Source organism: Hyperolius riggenbachi, chromosome 10 (genome assembly GCF_040937935.1).
Source record: "Hyperolius riggenbachi isolate aHypRig1 chromosome 10, aHypRig1.pri, whole genome shotgun sequence".
Classification (NCBI taxonomy): Eukaryota; Metazoa; Chordata; class Amphibia; order Anura; family Hyperoliidae; genus Hyperolius; species Hyperolius riggenbachi.
The window spans coordinates 268415788-268431703 of record NC_090655.1 but is presented as its reverse complement, the minus strand read 5'-3'; the positions used below and the strand labels follow the sequence as shown (position 1 = coordinate 268431703).

At 50.7% G+C, this 15916-nt stretch overlaps 1 protein-coding gene across 1 annotated transcript in view; it reads left to right on the top strand.

Moving 5' to 3' along the window:
• Nucleotides 1-13960, top strand: part of LOC137535439 (zinc finger protein 84-like) — a 68205-nt gene extending 54245 nt beyond the window's left edge. Inside the window, exons 5-6 of the mRNA XM_068257271.1 lie at nucleotides 9260-9439; nucleotides 9776-13960. Coding sequence (XP_068113372.1) covers nucleotides 9260-9439; nucleotides 9776-10128 — 533 coding nt within the window. The 3' untranslated portion in view covers nucleotides 10129-13960. The remainder of the gene's footprint in view (nucleotides 1-9259; nucleotides 9440-9775) is intronic.
• The last annotated feature ends 1956 nt before the right edge of the window (nucleotides 13961-15916 follow it).

Sequence of the window (15916 nt, the reverse complement as noted above, 5' to 3'; positions counted from 1 at the left end):
AAAGAGGAAGAAGAAGAGACGTATGTGAGGAGTGATCAGCAGTCTATGGAGGAGGGTGACATGATGAGGATAATTAAAGAGGAAGAAGAAGAGACGTACGTGAGGAGTGATCATCAGTCTGTGGAGGAGGGTGTCATGATGAGGATATGTAAAGAGGAAGAAGAAGAGACATATGTAAGGAGTGATCAGCAGTCTATTGAGGAGGGTGACATGATGAGGACAATTAAGAAGGAAGAAGAGGAGACATATGTGAGGAGTGATCAGCAGTCTATAGAGAAGGGTGACATGATGGGGACAATTAAGAAGGAAGAAGAGGAGACGTATGTGAGGAGTAATCGGCGGTCTATAAAGGAGGTTGTCATGATAAGGACAATGAAAGAGAAGGAAGAAGAGACGTATGTGAGGATTGATCGGTCTGCAAAGGATGGTGACATGATGAGGACAATTAAAAAGGAGGAAAAGACGTACGTGAGGAGTGATCAGAAGTCTATGGAGGAGGGTGACATGATGAGGAAAATTAAAGATGAAGAAGAAGAGACATATATGTGGAATGATCAGCAGTCAATGAATCAGGGTGACGTGATGAGGATAATTAAAATGGAAAAAGAAGAGACATATGTGAGAAGTGATCAGCAGTATATGAAGGAGGGTGACATGAGGGGGTCAATTAAGGAAGAAGAAGAGACGTATGTGAGGAGTGATCAGCAGTCTGCGGAGGTTGGAGATGTGATGGGGACAATTAAAGTGGAGAACACTCTTGCAGAGGGCAGAGTAGGTGAGTCAATGTTGTTTTTAGGCACAGCCATTCCAGGCTTGCACCTGGAGCGCCACCAAGTTCCACTCTTTGCCCTTACGGAGCATGGAGCATGAAATGTGGAGCCATTAAGCTATGTGAGCTCTGTGTAGTCACTTGTAGGCTGTTTACTCCCAACCCCCCCCATATGATTGGTTCCAGTGTTCTCCCCAGAATTTTTTCCAGCCGGGTGGCATGAAAAAGTAGCCGGGTGGGGCGAGATGAAAATGCAGGGCAACTCTGTTTACAGCATAGGAGGAGGTGAGGAGGTGAGCCGATGACAGCCGGGTGGTCACCAAATCTAGCCGGGTGGAGCACCCAGGTAAAAGAGCCTGGGGAGAACACTGGGTTCACTTGGCCAGCTATTTAGAGGGAAAGTTATGATGATTCTGCAGTTAGAAGAGGCCCTGCCTCCTTACACATGTGGTCAGTGTAGAGCGGACTCCTTGACTGTGAGTGAAGAAAGGGAGGGAGGAATGCGCCCCCTGCAGGTAGCTTTCAGCCTCACTCCCAGAGAGGATGATGATGTTTTTCCAAACATTCCACCCACTACCACCAGGGAAATGTAAACTTTAAAAATATAAACTCTCATTACTCACTGTCACCAGCCAGCATCACCCACCATTTGCTGCTAAACCCACTACCTTTTACTGCCCATCAGCCAGTGCAGACTGCCAAAATTTTGCAGCAAGCAAAAATTGACACAAAGTCCCACCACCTGATGCATGCTGGAGCCGATTGGCTTCTATATAGGAATATAGGATATAGCTACAACTGGCAGTCATTTGGGTTCAGGGTTAGGTGAGGTTTTGGTATTTAGAGGGTGGATAAGGGCATTGGGTGGGAGAGTTTCAGTTTAGGTACATACAGGGCAGGGGGCAGGGCAAGGCATTTGGGCACACATGATTAGCAGAGGGAGGAATAAAGAGGGCGCGGAGGAAGAAATTAAGGGGGCACACAGGAGGTGCAGAGGAAGGAGTGAAGGGGCACACAGGAGGGGCAGAGGAAGGAATGAAGGCGGCACACAGGAGCTGCAGAGGAAGGAATGAAGGGGGCACACAGGAAGAGCAGAGGAAGGAATGAAGGTGCCACACAGGAGGTACAGAGGAAGGAATGAAGTGGCATACAGGAGGTCTGGAGGAAGAAATGAAGGGGGCACACAGGAGGTGCAGAGGAAGGAGTGAAGGGGGAACACAGGAGGTGCAGAGGAAGGAGTGAAGGGGCACACAGGAGGTGCAGAGGAAGGAATGAAGGGGGCACAGAGGAAGGAATGAAGGGGGCACACAGGAAAAGCAGAGGAAGGAATGAAGGGGGCACACAGGAGGTGCAGAGGAAGGAATGAAGGGGGCACACAGGAGGTGCAGAGGAAGGAATGAAGGGGGCACACAGGAAGAGCAGAGGAAGGAATGAAGGGGGCACACAGGAGGTGCAGAGGAAAGAATGAAGGGGGCACACAGGAGGTGCAGAGGAAGAAATGAAGGGGGCACACAGGAGGTGCAGAGGAAGGAATGAAGGGGGCACACAGGAGATGCAGAGGAAGGAATGAAGGGGGCACACAGGAGATGCAGAGGAAGGAATGAAGGGGGCACAAAGGAGGTGCAGAGGAAGGAATGAAGGGGGCACATAGGAGGTGCAGAGGATGAAATGAAGGGGGCACACAGGAGGTGCAGAGGAAGGAATGAAGGGGGCACACAGGAGGTGCAGAGGAAGGAATGAAGGGGGCACACAGGAGGTGTAGAGGAAGGAATGAAGGGGGCACACAGGAGGTGCAGAGGAAGGAATGAAGGGGGCACACAGGAGGTGCAGAGGAAGGAATGAAGGGGGCACACAGGAGGTGCAGAAGAAGGAATGAGGAAGGGCACACAGGAGGTGCAGAGGAAGGAATGAAGGGGGCACACAGGAGGTGCAGAGGAAGGAATGAAGGGGGCACACAGTAGGAGTGGAGGAAGAAATGAAGGGGGCACACAGGAGGTGCAGAGGAAGGAATGAAGGGGCACACAGGAGGTGCAGAAGAAGAAATGAAGGGGGCACACAGGAGGTGCAGAAGAAGAAATGAAGGGGGCACACAGGAGGTGCAGAAGAAGAAATGAAGGGGGCACACAGGAGGTGCAGAGGAAGAATTGAAGGGGGCACACAGGAGGTGAGGAGAAAGACCTGATGGGGGCACACAGGAGGAGCGGAGGAAGAAATGAAGGGGGCAAACAGGAGGTGGAGAAAAATAAATGATAGAGGAACACAGGAGGTGCGGAGGAAGAAATGAAGGAGGCACACAGGAAGTGTAGAGGAAAAATGAAGGGGGCACACAGGAGGTGGAGAAAAAGAAATGATGGGGGAACACAGGAGGTACAGAAGAAGAAATGAAGAGGGCACACGGGAGCTGCAGAGGAAGGAATGCAGGGGACACTTAGGAGGTGTGGAGGAAGAATTGAAGGGGGCACACAGGAGGGGCAGAGGAAGACATGAATGGGGTACACAGGAGATGCAGAGGAAGGAATGAAGGGGCACACAGGAGGTGCGGAGAAAAAATGAAGGGGACGTACAGGAGGTGCGGAGGAAGGAATGAAGGGGACACTTAGGAGGTGCGGAGGAAGAATTGAAGGGGGCACACAGGAGGTGCAGAAGAAGACATGAGGGGGTCACGCAGGAGGTGCAGAGGAAGGAGTGAAGGGGGCACACAGGAGGTGCAGAGGAAGGAGTGAAGGGGGCACACAGGAGTTGCATATGAAGGAATGACGGGGGCACGCAGGTGGTGCAGAGGAACGAATGAAGGGGGTACACATGAGGTATAGAGGAAGGAATGAAAGTGGCACACAGGAGGTGCAGAGGAAGGAATGAAGGGGGGGGGGGGCACACAGGAGGTGCAGAGGAAGGAATGAAGGTGGCACTCAGAAGGTGCAGATGAAGGAATGAAGGGGGCACACAGGAGGAGTGGAGGAAGAAATGAAGGGGGCACACAGGAGGTGCAGAAGAAGACATGAAGGGGTCACACAGGAGGTGCAGAGGAAGACATGAAGGGGGTACACAGGAGATGCAGAGGAAGAAATGAAGGGGACGCACAGGAGGTAAAGAGGAAAGAATAAAGGGGGCACACGAGGTGCAGAGGTAGAAATGAAGGGGGCACACAGGAGTTGCATATGAAGCAATGACGGGGGCACGCAGGAGGTGCAGAGGAATGAATAAAGGGGGCACACAGGAGGTATAGAGGAAGGAATGAAAGGGGCACACAGGAGTTGCAAAGGAAAAAATGAAGGGGCCACACAGAAGGTACAGAGGAAGGAATGAAGGGGGCACACAGGAGGTACAGATGAAGAAATGAAGGGGTCATACAGGAGGTGCAGAGGAAAAAATGAAGGGGCACACAGGAGGTGCAGAGGAAGGAATAAAAAGGGCACACAAGAGGTACAGAGGAAGGAGTAAAGGGGGCACACAAGAGGTACAGAGGAAGGAATGAAGGGGCCACATAGGAGGTGCAGAGGAAGAAATGGAGGGGCACACAGGAGGGGCAGAGGAATAAATGAAGGGGTCACACAGGAGGTGCAGAGGAAAAAATGAAGGGGCACACAGGAGGTGCAGAGGAAGAAATAAAGGGGGCACACAAGAGGTACAGAGGAAGGAGTAAAGGTGGCACGCAGGAGATGCAGAGGAAGGAGTGAAGGGGGCACACAGGAGGTGCAGGGGAAGGAATGAAGGGGGCACACAGGAGGTGCAGAGGAAGGAATGAATGGGGGTCACACAGGAGGTGCAGAGGAAGGAATGAAGGGGGGGGGCACACAGGAGGTGCAGAGGAAGGAATGAAAAGGGCACACAGAAGGTGCAGATGAAGGGGCACACAGGAGGTTCAGAGGAAGGAATGAAGGGGCACACAGGAGGTTCAGAGGAAGGAATGAAGGGGCACACAGAAGGTGCAGAGGAAGGAATGAAGGGGGCACACAGGAGGAGTGGAGGAAGAAATGAAGGGGGCACACAGGAGGTGCAGAGGAAGGAATGCAGGGGACATTTAGGAGGGGCGGAGGAAGAATTGAAGGGGGCACACAGGAGGTGCAGAAGAAGACATGAAGGTGTCACACAGGAGGTGCAGAGGAAGACATGAAGTGGGTACACAGGAGATGCAGAGGAAGAAATGAAGGGGGCACACAGGAGGTGCGGAGAAACAATGAAGGGGACGCACAAGAGGTACAGAGGAAGGAGTAAAGGTGGCACGCAGGAGATGCAGAGGAAGGAGTGAAGGGGGCACACAGGAGGTGCAGGGGAAGGAATGAAGGGGGCACACAGGAGGTGCAGAGGAAGGAATGAATGGGGGGGCACACAGGAGGTGCAGAGGAAGGAATGAAGGGGGGGGCACACAGGAGGTGCAGAGGATGGAATGAAAAGGGCACACAGAAGGTGCAGATGAAGGGGCACACAGGAGGTTCAGAGGAAGGAATGAAGGGGCACACAGGAGGTGCAGAGGAAGGAATGAAGGGGGCACACAGGAGGAGTGGAGGAAGAAATAAAGGGGGCACGCAGGAGGTGTAGAGGAAGGACTGAAGGGGGCACACAGGAGGTGCAGAGGAAGGAATGAAGGGGCACACAGGGGCTGCAGAGGAAGGAATGCAGGGGACATTTAGGAGGTGCGGAGGAAGAATTGAAGGGGGCACACAGGAGGTGCAGAAGAAGACATGAAGGGGTCACACAGGAGGTGCAGAGGAAGACATGAAGTGGGTACACAGGAGATGCAGAGGAAGAAATGAAGGGGGCACACAGGAGGTGCGGAGGAAGAATTGAAGGGTGCACACAGGAGGTGCAGAAGAAGACATGAGGGGGTCACGCAGGAGGTGCAGAGGAAGGAGTGAAGGGGGCACACAGGAGGTGCAGAGGAAGAAATGAAGGGGGCACACAGGAGGTGCAGAGAAAAAATGAAGAGGCACACAGGAGGTACAGAGGAAGGAATGAAAGTGGCACACAGGAGGTGCAGAGGAAGGAATGAAGGTGGCACTCAGAAGGTGCAGATGAAGGAATGAAGGGGCACACAGGAGGTTTAGAGGAAGGAATGAAGGGGCACACAGGAGGTGCAGAGAAAGGAATGAAGGGGGCACACAGGAGGAGTGGAGGAAGACATGAATGGGGTACACAGGAGATGCAGTGGAAGGAATGAAGGGGCCACACAGGAGGTGCAGAGGAAGAAATGAAGGGGGCACACAGGAGGTGCAGAGGAAGGAATGAAGGGGGCACACAGGAGGTGCAATGGAATAAAGGGGGCACAGAGGAGGTGCACATGAACAAATGAAGGAGGCACACATGAGGTACAGAGGAAGGAATGAAGGGGGCACACAGGAGGTGCAGAGGAAGGAATGAAGGGGCATTCAGGAGGTGCGGAGGAAGTAATGAAGGGGGCACACAGGAGGTGCAGAGGAAGGAATGAAGGGGGCACACAGGATGTGCAGAGGAAGGAATGAAGGGGGCACACAGGAGTTGCAGAGGAAGGAATGAAGGGGGCACATAGGAGGTGCAGAGGAAGGAATGAAGGGGGCACACAGGATGTGCAGAGGAAGGAATGCAGGGGTCACACAGGAGGTGCAGAGGAAGTAATGAAGGGGGCACACAGTAGGTGCAGAGTAAAAAATGAAGGGGACACACAGGAGGTGCACAGAAAGGAATGAAGGGGGCACACAGTAGGTGCAGAGGAAGGAATGAAGGGGGCACACAGGAGGTGCAGAGGAAGGAATGAAGGGGGCACACAGGAGGTGCAGAGGAAGGAATGAAGGGGGCACACAGGAGGTGCAGAGGAAGGAATGAAGGGGGCACACAGAAGGTGCAGAGGAAGGAATGAAGGGGGCACACAGGAGGTGCAGAGGAAGGAATGAAGGGGGCACACAGGAGGAGCAGAGGAAGGAATGAAGGGGGCACACAGGAGGTGCAGAGGAAGACATGAAGGGGGCACACATGAGGTATAGAGCAAGGAATGAAGGGGGCACACAGGAGGTGCAGAGGAAGAAATGAAGGGGGCACACAGGAGGTGCAGAGGAAGAAATGAAGGGGGCACACAGGAGGTGCAGAGGAAGGAATGAAGGGGGCACACAGGAGGTGCAGAGGAAGGAATGAAGGGGGCACACAGGAGGTGCAGAGGAAGGAATGAAGGGGGCACACAGGAGGAGCAGAGGAAGGAATGAAGGGGGCACACAGGAGGTGCAGAGGAAGACATGAAGGGGGCACACATGAGGTATAGAGCAAGGAATGAAGGGGGCACACAGGAGGTGCAGAGGAAGGAATGAAGGGGGCACACAGGAGGTGCAGAGGAAGACATGAAGAGGGCACACAGGAGGTGCAGAGCAAGAAATAAAGGGGCACACAGAAGGTGCAGAGGGGCAGGAATGAAAGGGGCACACAGGAGGAACAGAGTAAGAAATGAAGGGGGCACTCAGGAGGTGCAGAGGAAGACATGAATGGGGCACACAGGAGGTACAGAGCAAGGAATGAAGGGGGCACTCAGGAGGTGCAGAGGAAGGAATGGAGGGGGCACACAGGAGGTGCAGAGGAAGGAATGAAGGGGGCACACAGGAGGAGCAGAGGAAGGAATGAAGGAGGCACACAGGAGGTGCAGAGGAAGACATGACGAGGGCACACAGGAGGTACAGAGGAAGGAATGAAGGAGGCACACAGGAGGTGCAGAGGAAGGAATGAAGGGGCACACAGGAGGTGCAGAGGAAGGAATGAAGGGGCACACAGGAGGTGCAGAGGAAGGAATGAAGGGGGTACACAGGAGGTGCAGAGGAAGGAATGAAGGGGTACACAGGAGGTGCAGAGGAGGACATGAAGGGGGCACACAGGAGGTACAGAGGAAGGAATGAAGGAGGGCACACAGGAGGTTCAGAGGAAGGAATGAAGGGGGTACACAGGAAGTGCGGAGGAAGGAGTGAAGGGGGCACACAGGAGGTGCGGAGGAAGGAGTGAAAGGGGCACACAGGAGGTGCAGAGGAAGAAATGAAAGGGGCACACAGGAGGTGCAGAGGAAGGAATGAAGGGGTACACAGGAGGTGAAGAGGAAGGAATGAGTGGGCACACAGGAGGTGCACATAACTGACTTGTATGCACATGTAATGCAGAGTGTATGCAGCTTGTCACATTTCTGAATGCTGAATTTGAAGCTACATAAAATTTGCATGCAAGTTATAGTCCTGTGATTCTCCACAACAATCCCGCACAGCTCTTGTACTTGAAGTTGGCTTTATTGGGTTCCGTGCAAAAGATACAAAAGTCCCATTATAATGCTGCTCCTGTGGCTGCAGCCTCTGTTTCCAGTCTTCCTGGCTCTTGTTCAGCCACGCAGCACACTGTGATCTGAGGCTGATACTCGGGTGACTCTCTGCATGCTCATACACCCTGGTCATGTGACTGCTGCCCTGTCTTTCTTTTGGACATAGTCCTGTGATTGGCCACCTGTAATGAGCACAACCTTCTGCAGTTCTCTGTCAGGCTGATAACTAGTGATGGGCAGTGACATGCTGATAACTCTGAGATGGTGCAACTTGCATGCTAATATTCAAATTTATGCAGCTGCTGCATCTGGCCCATTTCCAAGCTGCATACATTTTGCATCAACTTGGAATTATCAGCAGCTCCCTGACCCTCCCTATTGATATATGTATTGTATTGTATAACCTCAGAAGAAGCACTGTCATCAGGCTCCCAGCATCCTCCATTATCCACCCCCACCCCCCCACGTGTTTAGTCTCTTCTTATGGACTGTGAGGTGATGATGTAACACACAGCCTACTTGTCTGCACATTGCCAAATAAAGGAAGCTGCACAGCAGAGCCAGCTTAGTGACGGGCTTCCGAGTAGCTCCTCAGATTTTATATGGTAATGGATGCAGGTATAACAGCGGGAGATGGAGGGTTACTTACCCAGAAGTCCGTGGGATCCTATGCGTATCATTCCCCTCCATACATGACATACTGTAAGTGACGCGTTCCACGACACTACCGCACTTCCTGCATTCAAGCCGAAAGGAGAACCTGCAGAAAGGAGAACATGCAGTAGTGAGTCGTGAAGCTGCTCGTATTCCCCTCCCTGGTGCCCGCCACACCCTATTCTTTCATCTCTAATGATAATTGCTCCTCCCCCCTTCTCTAACAGGAAGTGATGATGTTTCTCTATTTGCAGGGTGGAGTCCCGGCATCAGGAACCTCTCAGAGACTCGTCTCTCTGTATCCACAGACTGTACAACGGATGATGATGTCACTGGACAAGAGTCTCCTGCAGATATCCTGGTTACCCCAAATATTCCCTCAGACTCCCCTCACCTGTCTAACCCTGAGGGACCTCATACCCAGCACAGCTCTCCCCCTGCTGGAGGGTCTTATTCCTGTTCCTGGTGTGGGAAATGTTTTGTTTGGAAATCAGAGCTTGTAAGACATGAGAGAACTCACACGGGTGGTAAGCCCTATTCATGTGCTGAGTGCGGGAAATGTTTTGGGCATAAATCACATCTTGTCACACATGAGAGAAGTCACACTGGTGAGAAGCCCTATTCATGTGCTGAGTGTGGGAAATGTTTTGGGCGTAAAATAAGTCTTGACATACATAAACGAACTCACACTGGGGAGAAGCCTTATTCATGCAATGAGTGTGGGAAATGTTTTGGACACAAAGGAAGCCTTGCCAGACATGAGAAAACTCACACTGGTGATAAGTTATATTCATGTGCTGAGTGTGGGAAAAGGTTTTGGTGGAAATCACTGCTTGTCAGACATGAGCGAACTCATACTGGTGAAACCCCATATTCATGTGCTGAGTGTGGGAAATGTTTTGAGTTTAAAAGAACCCTTGTTAGACATGAGAGATGTCACACTGGTGAGAAGCCCTATACATGTGCTGAGTGTGGGAAATGTTTTCGATACAAAGGAGACCTTTCCAGACATGAGAGAACTCACACGGGTGGTAAGCCCTATTCATGTGCTGAGTGTGGGAGATGTTTTGGTCATAAAAGAAATCTTGTCACACATGAGAGATCTCACACTGGTGAGAAGCCCTATTCATGTGCTGAGTGTGGGAGATGTTTTGGTCATAAAAGAAATCTTGTCACACATGAGAGATCTCACACTGGTGAGAAGCCCTATTCATGTGCTGAGTGTGGGAAATGTTTTGGGCATAAAATAAATCTTGTCGCACATGAGAGATGTCACACTGGTGAGAAGCCCTATTCATGTGCTGAGTGTGGGAAATGTTTTGGGCATAAAAGAAATCTTGTCGCACATGAGAGAACTCACACTGGTGAGAAGCCCTATTCATGTGCTGAGTGTGGGAAATGTTTTGGATACAAAAGAGACCTTGCCAGACATGAGATGTCACACTGATGAGAAGCCCTATTCATGTGCTGAGTGTGGGAAATGTTTTGGGCATGAAACACATCTTGTCAGACATGAGAGAACTCACACTGATGAGAAGCTGTGTGTGGGAAATATTTTTAGTAGTAAATCAAGCCTTATTATACATGGAAGTTCTCATACTGGTGAGATGCCCTGATCGTGCTGAGTGTGGGAAATATCACAGGAGGACGCAGGGACAGGGGGATGGGTAAGATTTTGTGCTTCTCTGGGGAACAGGTAGTGACATGAATATGTACTCTGTAGAATACTGTGGGATTATTAATAATGTTCAGGAGAGTTGAAGGTAATACTTTGCCTCACAGGCACAGCACAGGTTACTGATGAGAGTGCTGAGAATAGGGAGTGAGGGAGAGGAAGACTGGGGTGGACAGCTGCCATATATGCTGTATAGGTTACTGACCTGTGACGGCACTGCAGCACCCTGCCAATCATCCTGTAGAGGATATTCTGCCCACGTGCTCCTCCAGCCACCTGGACATAAACACGTGACCTTCTGTGCCGGGCCCCTCCCCTCCCTGTGCTCAGGACCGGCTGAGAAGAGATGCTCTCTTCCTGCAGCATACAGTTATCTCCACTCGCGCTTTCTACATGCCTATATTTCTGTGAAGATAAACTGGCCAGGACCACGGCGCCCAGCACCCATCCTCCTGTGCTGTCCCAACTCTGCCCATGTACCACACGTGCGCTGGCCAAAACACAGGAGGACGCAGGGACACAGGAGGACGCAGGGACACAGGAGGACGCAGGGACATGGGTTTTATTATATAGGATAGATTATTCTCTCTCCACCATTTTGATGATCCATCTAAAGAGCAAATTTCAGATCCTGTGGTATCCATTAGAGATGGCCCGAACCTCCGATTTTAGGTTCGCGAACTTACCGCGAAAGTTCGGTTCGCGCAAACTTTCGTGAACTGCAATAGACTTAGGGAAGTAGGGGAGGCGAACTTTGAAAACTAGAAAAAATTATGCTGGCCTCAAAAGTGATGGAAAAGATGTTTCAAGGGGTCTAACACCTGGAGGGGGGCATGGCAAAGTGGGGTACACGCCAAAAGTCCCGGGGAAAATCTGGATTTGATGCAAAGCAGCATTTTAAGGGCAGAAATCACATTGAATGCTAAATTGCAGGCCTAAAGTGCTTTAAAACATCTTGCATGTGTATACATCAATCAGGGAGTGTAATTAGAGTACTGCTTCACACTGACACACCAAACTCACTGTGTAACACACCACAAACAGCTGTTTGCGTTGTGACGACCGTGGTGGACTGGTGTGCACCATGGCCAGAGTGTAGGCCGTGTCGGTTTTCAAGCCCATATGGTCGCCGGGTTGTGGTAGCTCAATGATAGAACAACAGTGACTGTCCAGCTGATCAAATTTGGTCTGTTCACAATAAAGCAACGACCTTATTACCTTTGGTGTGCCAACCCCCGATACACTCATATAGCCGGTGGTCATTGCTTCATTGTGATACGCAAGCCCCTTCACCGCAGCAAGGTAATGATCACGATGGGGGATGGGCACATGTACATGCCTTTTGTTTTGTTGTTGCAGCCGCTTGCAGTGCAGCCAGAAAAATTAGGCAGGCATGTACACGCACCAGAAAAATTATTATAGCAGCCGCTGCTAGCAGCGGCCTAAAAAATTCAGGAATCCGCCTGGAGTCCTGGACCCTGTTGGTGGTGGTGGAGAAGGCAGTCAATCGGCCTGCAGGCAGAGGTGCTGTGTGGGGAGCAACTTAGTCTTGGGGCGGGCAGCCAGTCACACGGCGTGCAGGCAGAGATGCTGTGTGTGGGGACTGACTTAGTCTTTGGGCGGGCAGTAGCCATCCGGGCTCTATGCCTCATTCATTTTGCAGTGATGAGGTGGGTTCACTGAAAACAACAGGTAGGTATATGCAGTGATGAGGTGGGTTCATTGAACACAACAGCTAGGTATATGCAGTGATGAGGTGGGTTCACTGACCACAACAGGTAGGTATATGCAGTGATGAGGTGGGTTCACTGAACACAACATGTAGGTATATGCAGTGATGAGGTGGGTGCACTTAACACAACAGGTAGGTATATGCAGTGATGAGGTGGGTTCACTGAACACAACAGGTAGGTATATGCAGTGATGAGGTGGGTTCACTGAACACAACAGCTAGGTATATGCTGTGATGAGGTGGGTTCACTGAACACAACATGTAGGTATATGCAGTGATGAGGTGGGTGCACTAAACACAACAGGTAGGTATATGCAGTGATGAGGTGGGTTCACTGAACACAACAGGTAGGTATATGCAGTGATGAGGTGGGTTCACTGAACACAACAGCTAGGTATATGCAGTGATGAGGTGGGTTCACTGAACACAACAGCTAGGTATATGCTGTGATGAGGTGGGTTCACTAACCACAACAGGTAGGTATATGCAGTGATGAGGTGGGTGCACTGAACCCAACAGCTAGGTATATGCAGTGATGAGGTGGGTTCACTGAACACAACCGCTAGGTATATGCAGTGATGAGGTGGGTTCACTGAACACAACAGCTAGGTATATGCAGTGATGAGGTGGGTGCACTAAACACAAAAGGTAGTTATATGCAGTACTGGGTATTACAATGTGCACCTGTCACACAGGTAGTCACTGTATGTGCTGGACCTGGCAGTGGCACACACACAGTATGAATTAGCAAGGCTGTCTATGCAACACAAGTGTCAGTGGGACACACAGAAAAAAAAATTGATCACAAGAACAGGATTAGCTCTCAAAAGAGCTGTTGTGGGGTGCTATTTTAGCAATAAGAATCAGCCAGAAGCAAGCTAAAAAGCCTAACTTTAGCCTAACTAATCTTTCCCTAGGAGAGTCTGCCAGCAGCTGTCCCTTCTCTCACTATTGCAGGCACACGACTGAGTTAAAAGCCTGACGCTGCCTGCCTTATATAAGGGGGGGGAGTGGCTCCAGGAGTGCGTGTAGCCTGATTGGCTATAATGTGCCTGCTGACTGTGATGTAGAGGGTCAAAGTTGACCCTAATAGTGCATTATGGGGGCGAACCGAACTTCCGGGAAAACCACCCAAAGTTTGCCGGTGAACCGTTCAGGCCATCTCTAGTGTCCATTATTTTCCAAAGAAGATGGGAGTTGGAGAACCATATATATTTATTTCTATACAGTGTCCACATCATATATGAGGTTGATCACAAAGGGCATTAATCTGTTTGGCAATGCATCTGTTTGAAGGCCACATAACATCAGATTATTGATTTTGGGAGATTTGATCTGATTCTATTTTAACCCAAAGGGGGATTCTTCTTTTGTGTTCACCAAAGATAATTGGGACAGCTGTGCAGCAATGTAATATGGCTTCATATTGGGAAGTGCCAGACCGCCAGCTTGCCTGAGTCTGAACCTCATGTCTCTTTATCTTTATATTATTGTCCTAAGCCTCCCATTGCAGAGCGGGGTCCCCCTTTCACATCGGGGCTCCTCTTCCTTAATCATGGCTGTGCGAGGCTGCATGTGCAGTAGCACGGGGCCCGCTGCTCCGGCTTACAGGACATGCGTGGGTGGCACGATCTAGGAAGAGGAGCTGTGCGGCTCCGATGAGATTAATGACAATTCCTTTTCACTAATCTTTTGGGGGCTGCGCTCAGCTCAGAGTAGCAAGGGAAGCTAGTAGGTCAATAAATCCAGGTGGGAGATCTCACTGGATCCAGGTCCTCTCCCTGCCCCGACCAGGGCAAAGTTCCTGAGCATTGCAAGGAGACCTGAAAATGATCCTTTTGATCTGAGATGGGGGGGAGGGGGGGGTGCTGCAGTTGCTACAAATCTTACTCGTCTGTTCTCTGGTCCATCTCCTGCATCTGACGTGATATTTCTGCCATTGCAGTTGCCAGCTCTAAACATCTTCTGCATTTAATCAAAGAAAGCATCTTTATGTGAGATAGAAGCTGAGCTCCCACCTGTATCAGAGCTTTTCTGTTTTGTAGAGATCCGAGTTCCAGTCTTTTCATTGTTATTCCTCCAGAGATTCTGTAACTTCGTCATTTAGTGATTTTTATGATCTAATCCTTTCTGAAATATAACATTGCATCTACTATTATTGGTGTATTCTCTTTATTTTACAGACCTGTTTCTTTATTGAATAAAGACATTATGCCTGTCCCAGAATTCCTTGCTTCTTGTGTAATCACAGTAATTCTTCTTCTTCTCCACGGGGGTCACGCTGGGGTCATTGTGAGGAAGAGGACCATGAATAATATATGGGGGGTGTATGGTAATGTGGACATGGGGATGCCGGAGACAGAGGTTCCTCCTGTGCAGAGGATAGATCAGGGTGCCCTCTATCACCCCTATTACTGGATCCAGCCATAGCAACCCTGGCATTAGACTTACACCCCAACCACAGGAGAAAGGGGGAGGAGCGGATGCTGCTGATACAGGGACAGTGTTAGAGAGGCTGTATTGTAATATAGTGCTGTGTAGGGTAACTCCACTTACACTGACTGCTACACAGCACTATATCACACTACAGCCTCTCTAACACTGTCCCTGTATCAGCAGTAGCAGCTCCTCCCCCTACACTGACTGCTACACAGCACTATATCACACTACAGACTCTCTAACACTGTCCCTGTATCAGCAGCAGCTCCTCCCCCTACACTGACTGCTACACAGCACTATATCACACTACAACCTCTCTAACACTGTCCCTGTATCAGCAGCAGCTCCTCCCCCTACACAGACTGCTACACAGCACTATATCACACTACAACCTCTCTAACACTGTCCCTGTATCAGCAGCAGCAGCTCCTCCCCCTACACTGACTGCTACACAGCACTATATCACACTACAGCCTCTCTAACACTGTCCCTGTATCAGCAGCAGCTCCTCCCCCCCCCCCCCCCCTACACTGACTGCTACACAGCACTATATCACAATACAGCCTCTATAACACTGTCCCTGTATCAGCAACAGCAGCTCCTCTCCCTACACTGACTGCTCCACAGCACTATATCACACTACAGCCTTTCTAACACTGTCCCTGTATCAGCAGCAGCAGCTCCTCTTCCTACACTGACTGCTCCACAGCACTATATCACACTACAGCCTCTCTAACACTGCCCCTGTATCAGCAGCAGCAGCAACTCCTCCCCCTACACTGACTGCTACACTGCACTATATCACACTACAGCCTCTCTAACACTGTCCCTGTATCAGCAGCAGCTCCCCCTACACTGACTGCTACACAGCACTATATCCTAATACAGCCTCTCTAACACTGTCCCTGTATCAGCAGCAGCAGCTCCTCCCCCTACACTGACTGCTACACATCACTATTTCACACTACAGCCCCTCTAACACTGTCCCTGTATCAGCAGCAGCTCATCCCCCTACACTGACTGCTACACAGCACTATATCCTAATACAGCCTCTCTAACACTGTCCCTGTATCAGCAGCAGCAGCTCCTCCCCCTACACTGACTGCTACATAGCACTATATCACACTACAGCCGCTCTAACACTGTCCCTGTATCAGCAGCAGCAGCTCCTCCCCCTACACTGACTGCTACACAGCACTATATCACACTACAGCCTCTCTAACACTGTCCCTGTATCAGCAGCAGCTCCTCCCCCTACACTGACTGCTACACAGCACTATATCCTAATACAGCCTCGCTAACACTGTCCCTGTATCAGCAGCAGCTCCTCCCCCTACACTGAGTGCTACACAGCACTATATCACACTACAGCCTCTCTAACACTGTCCC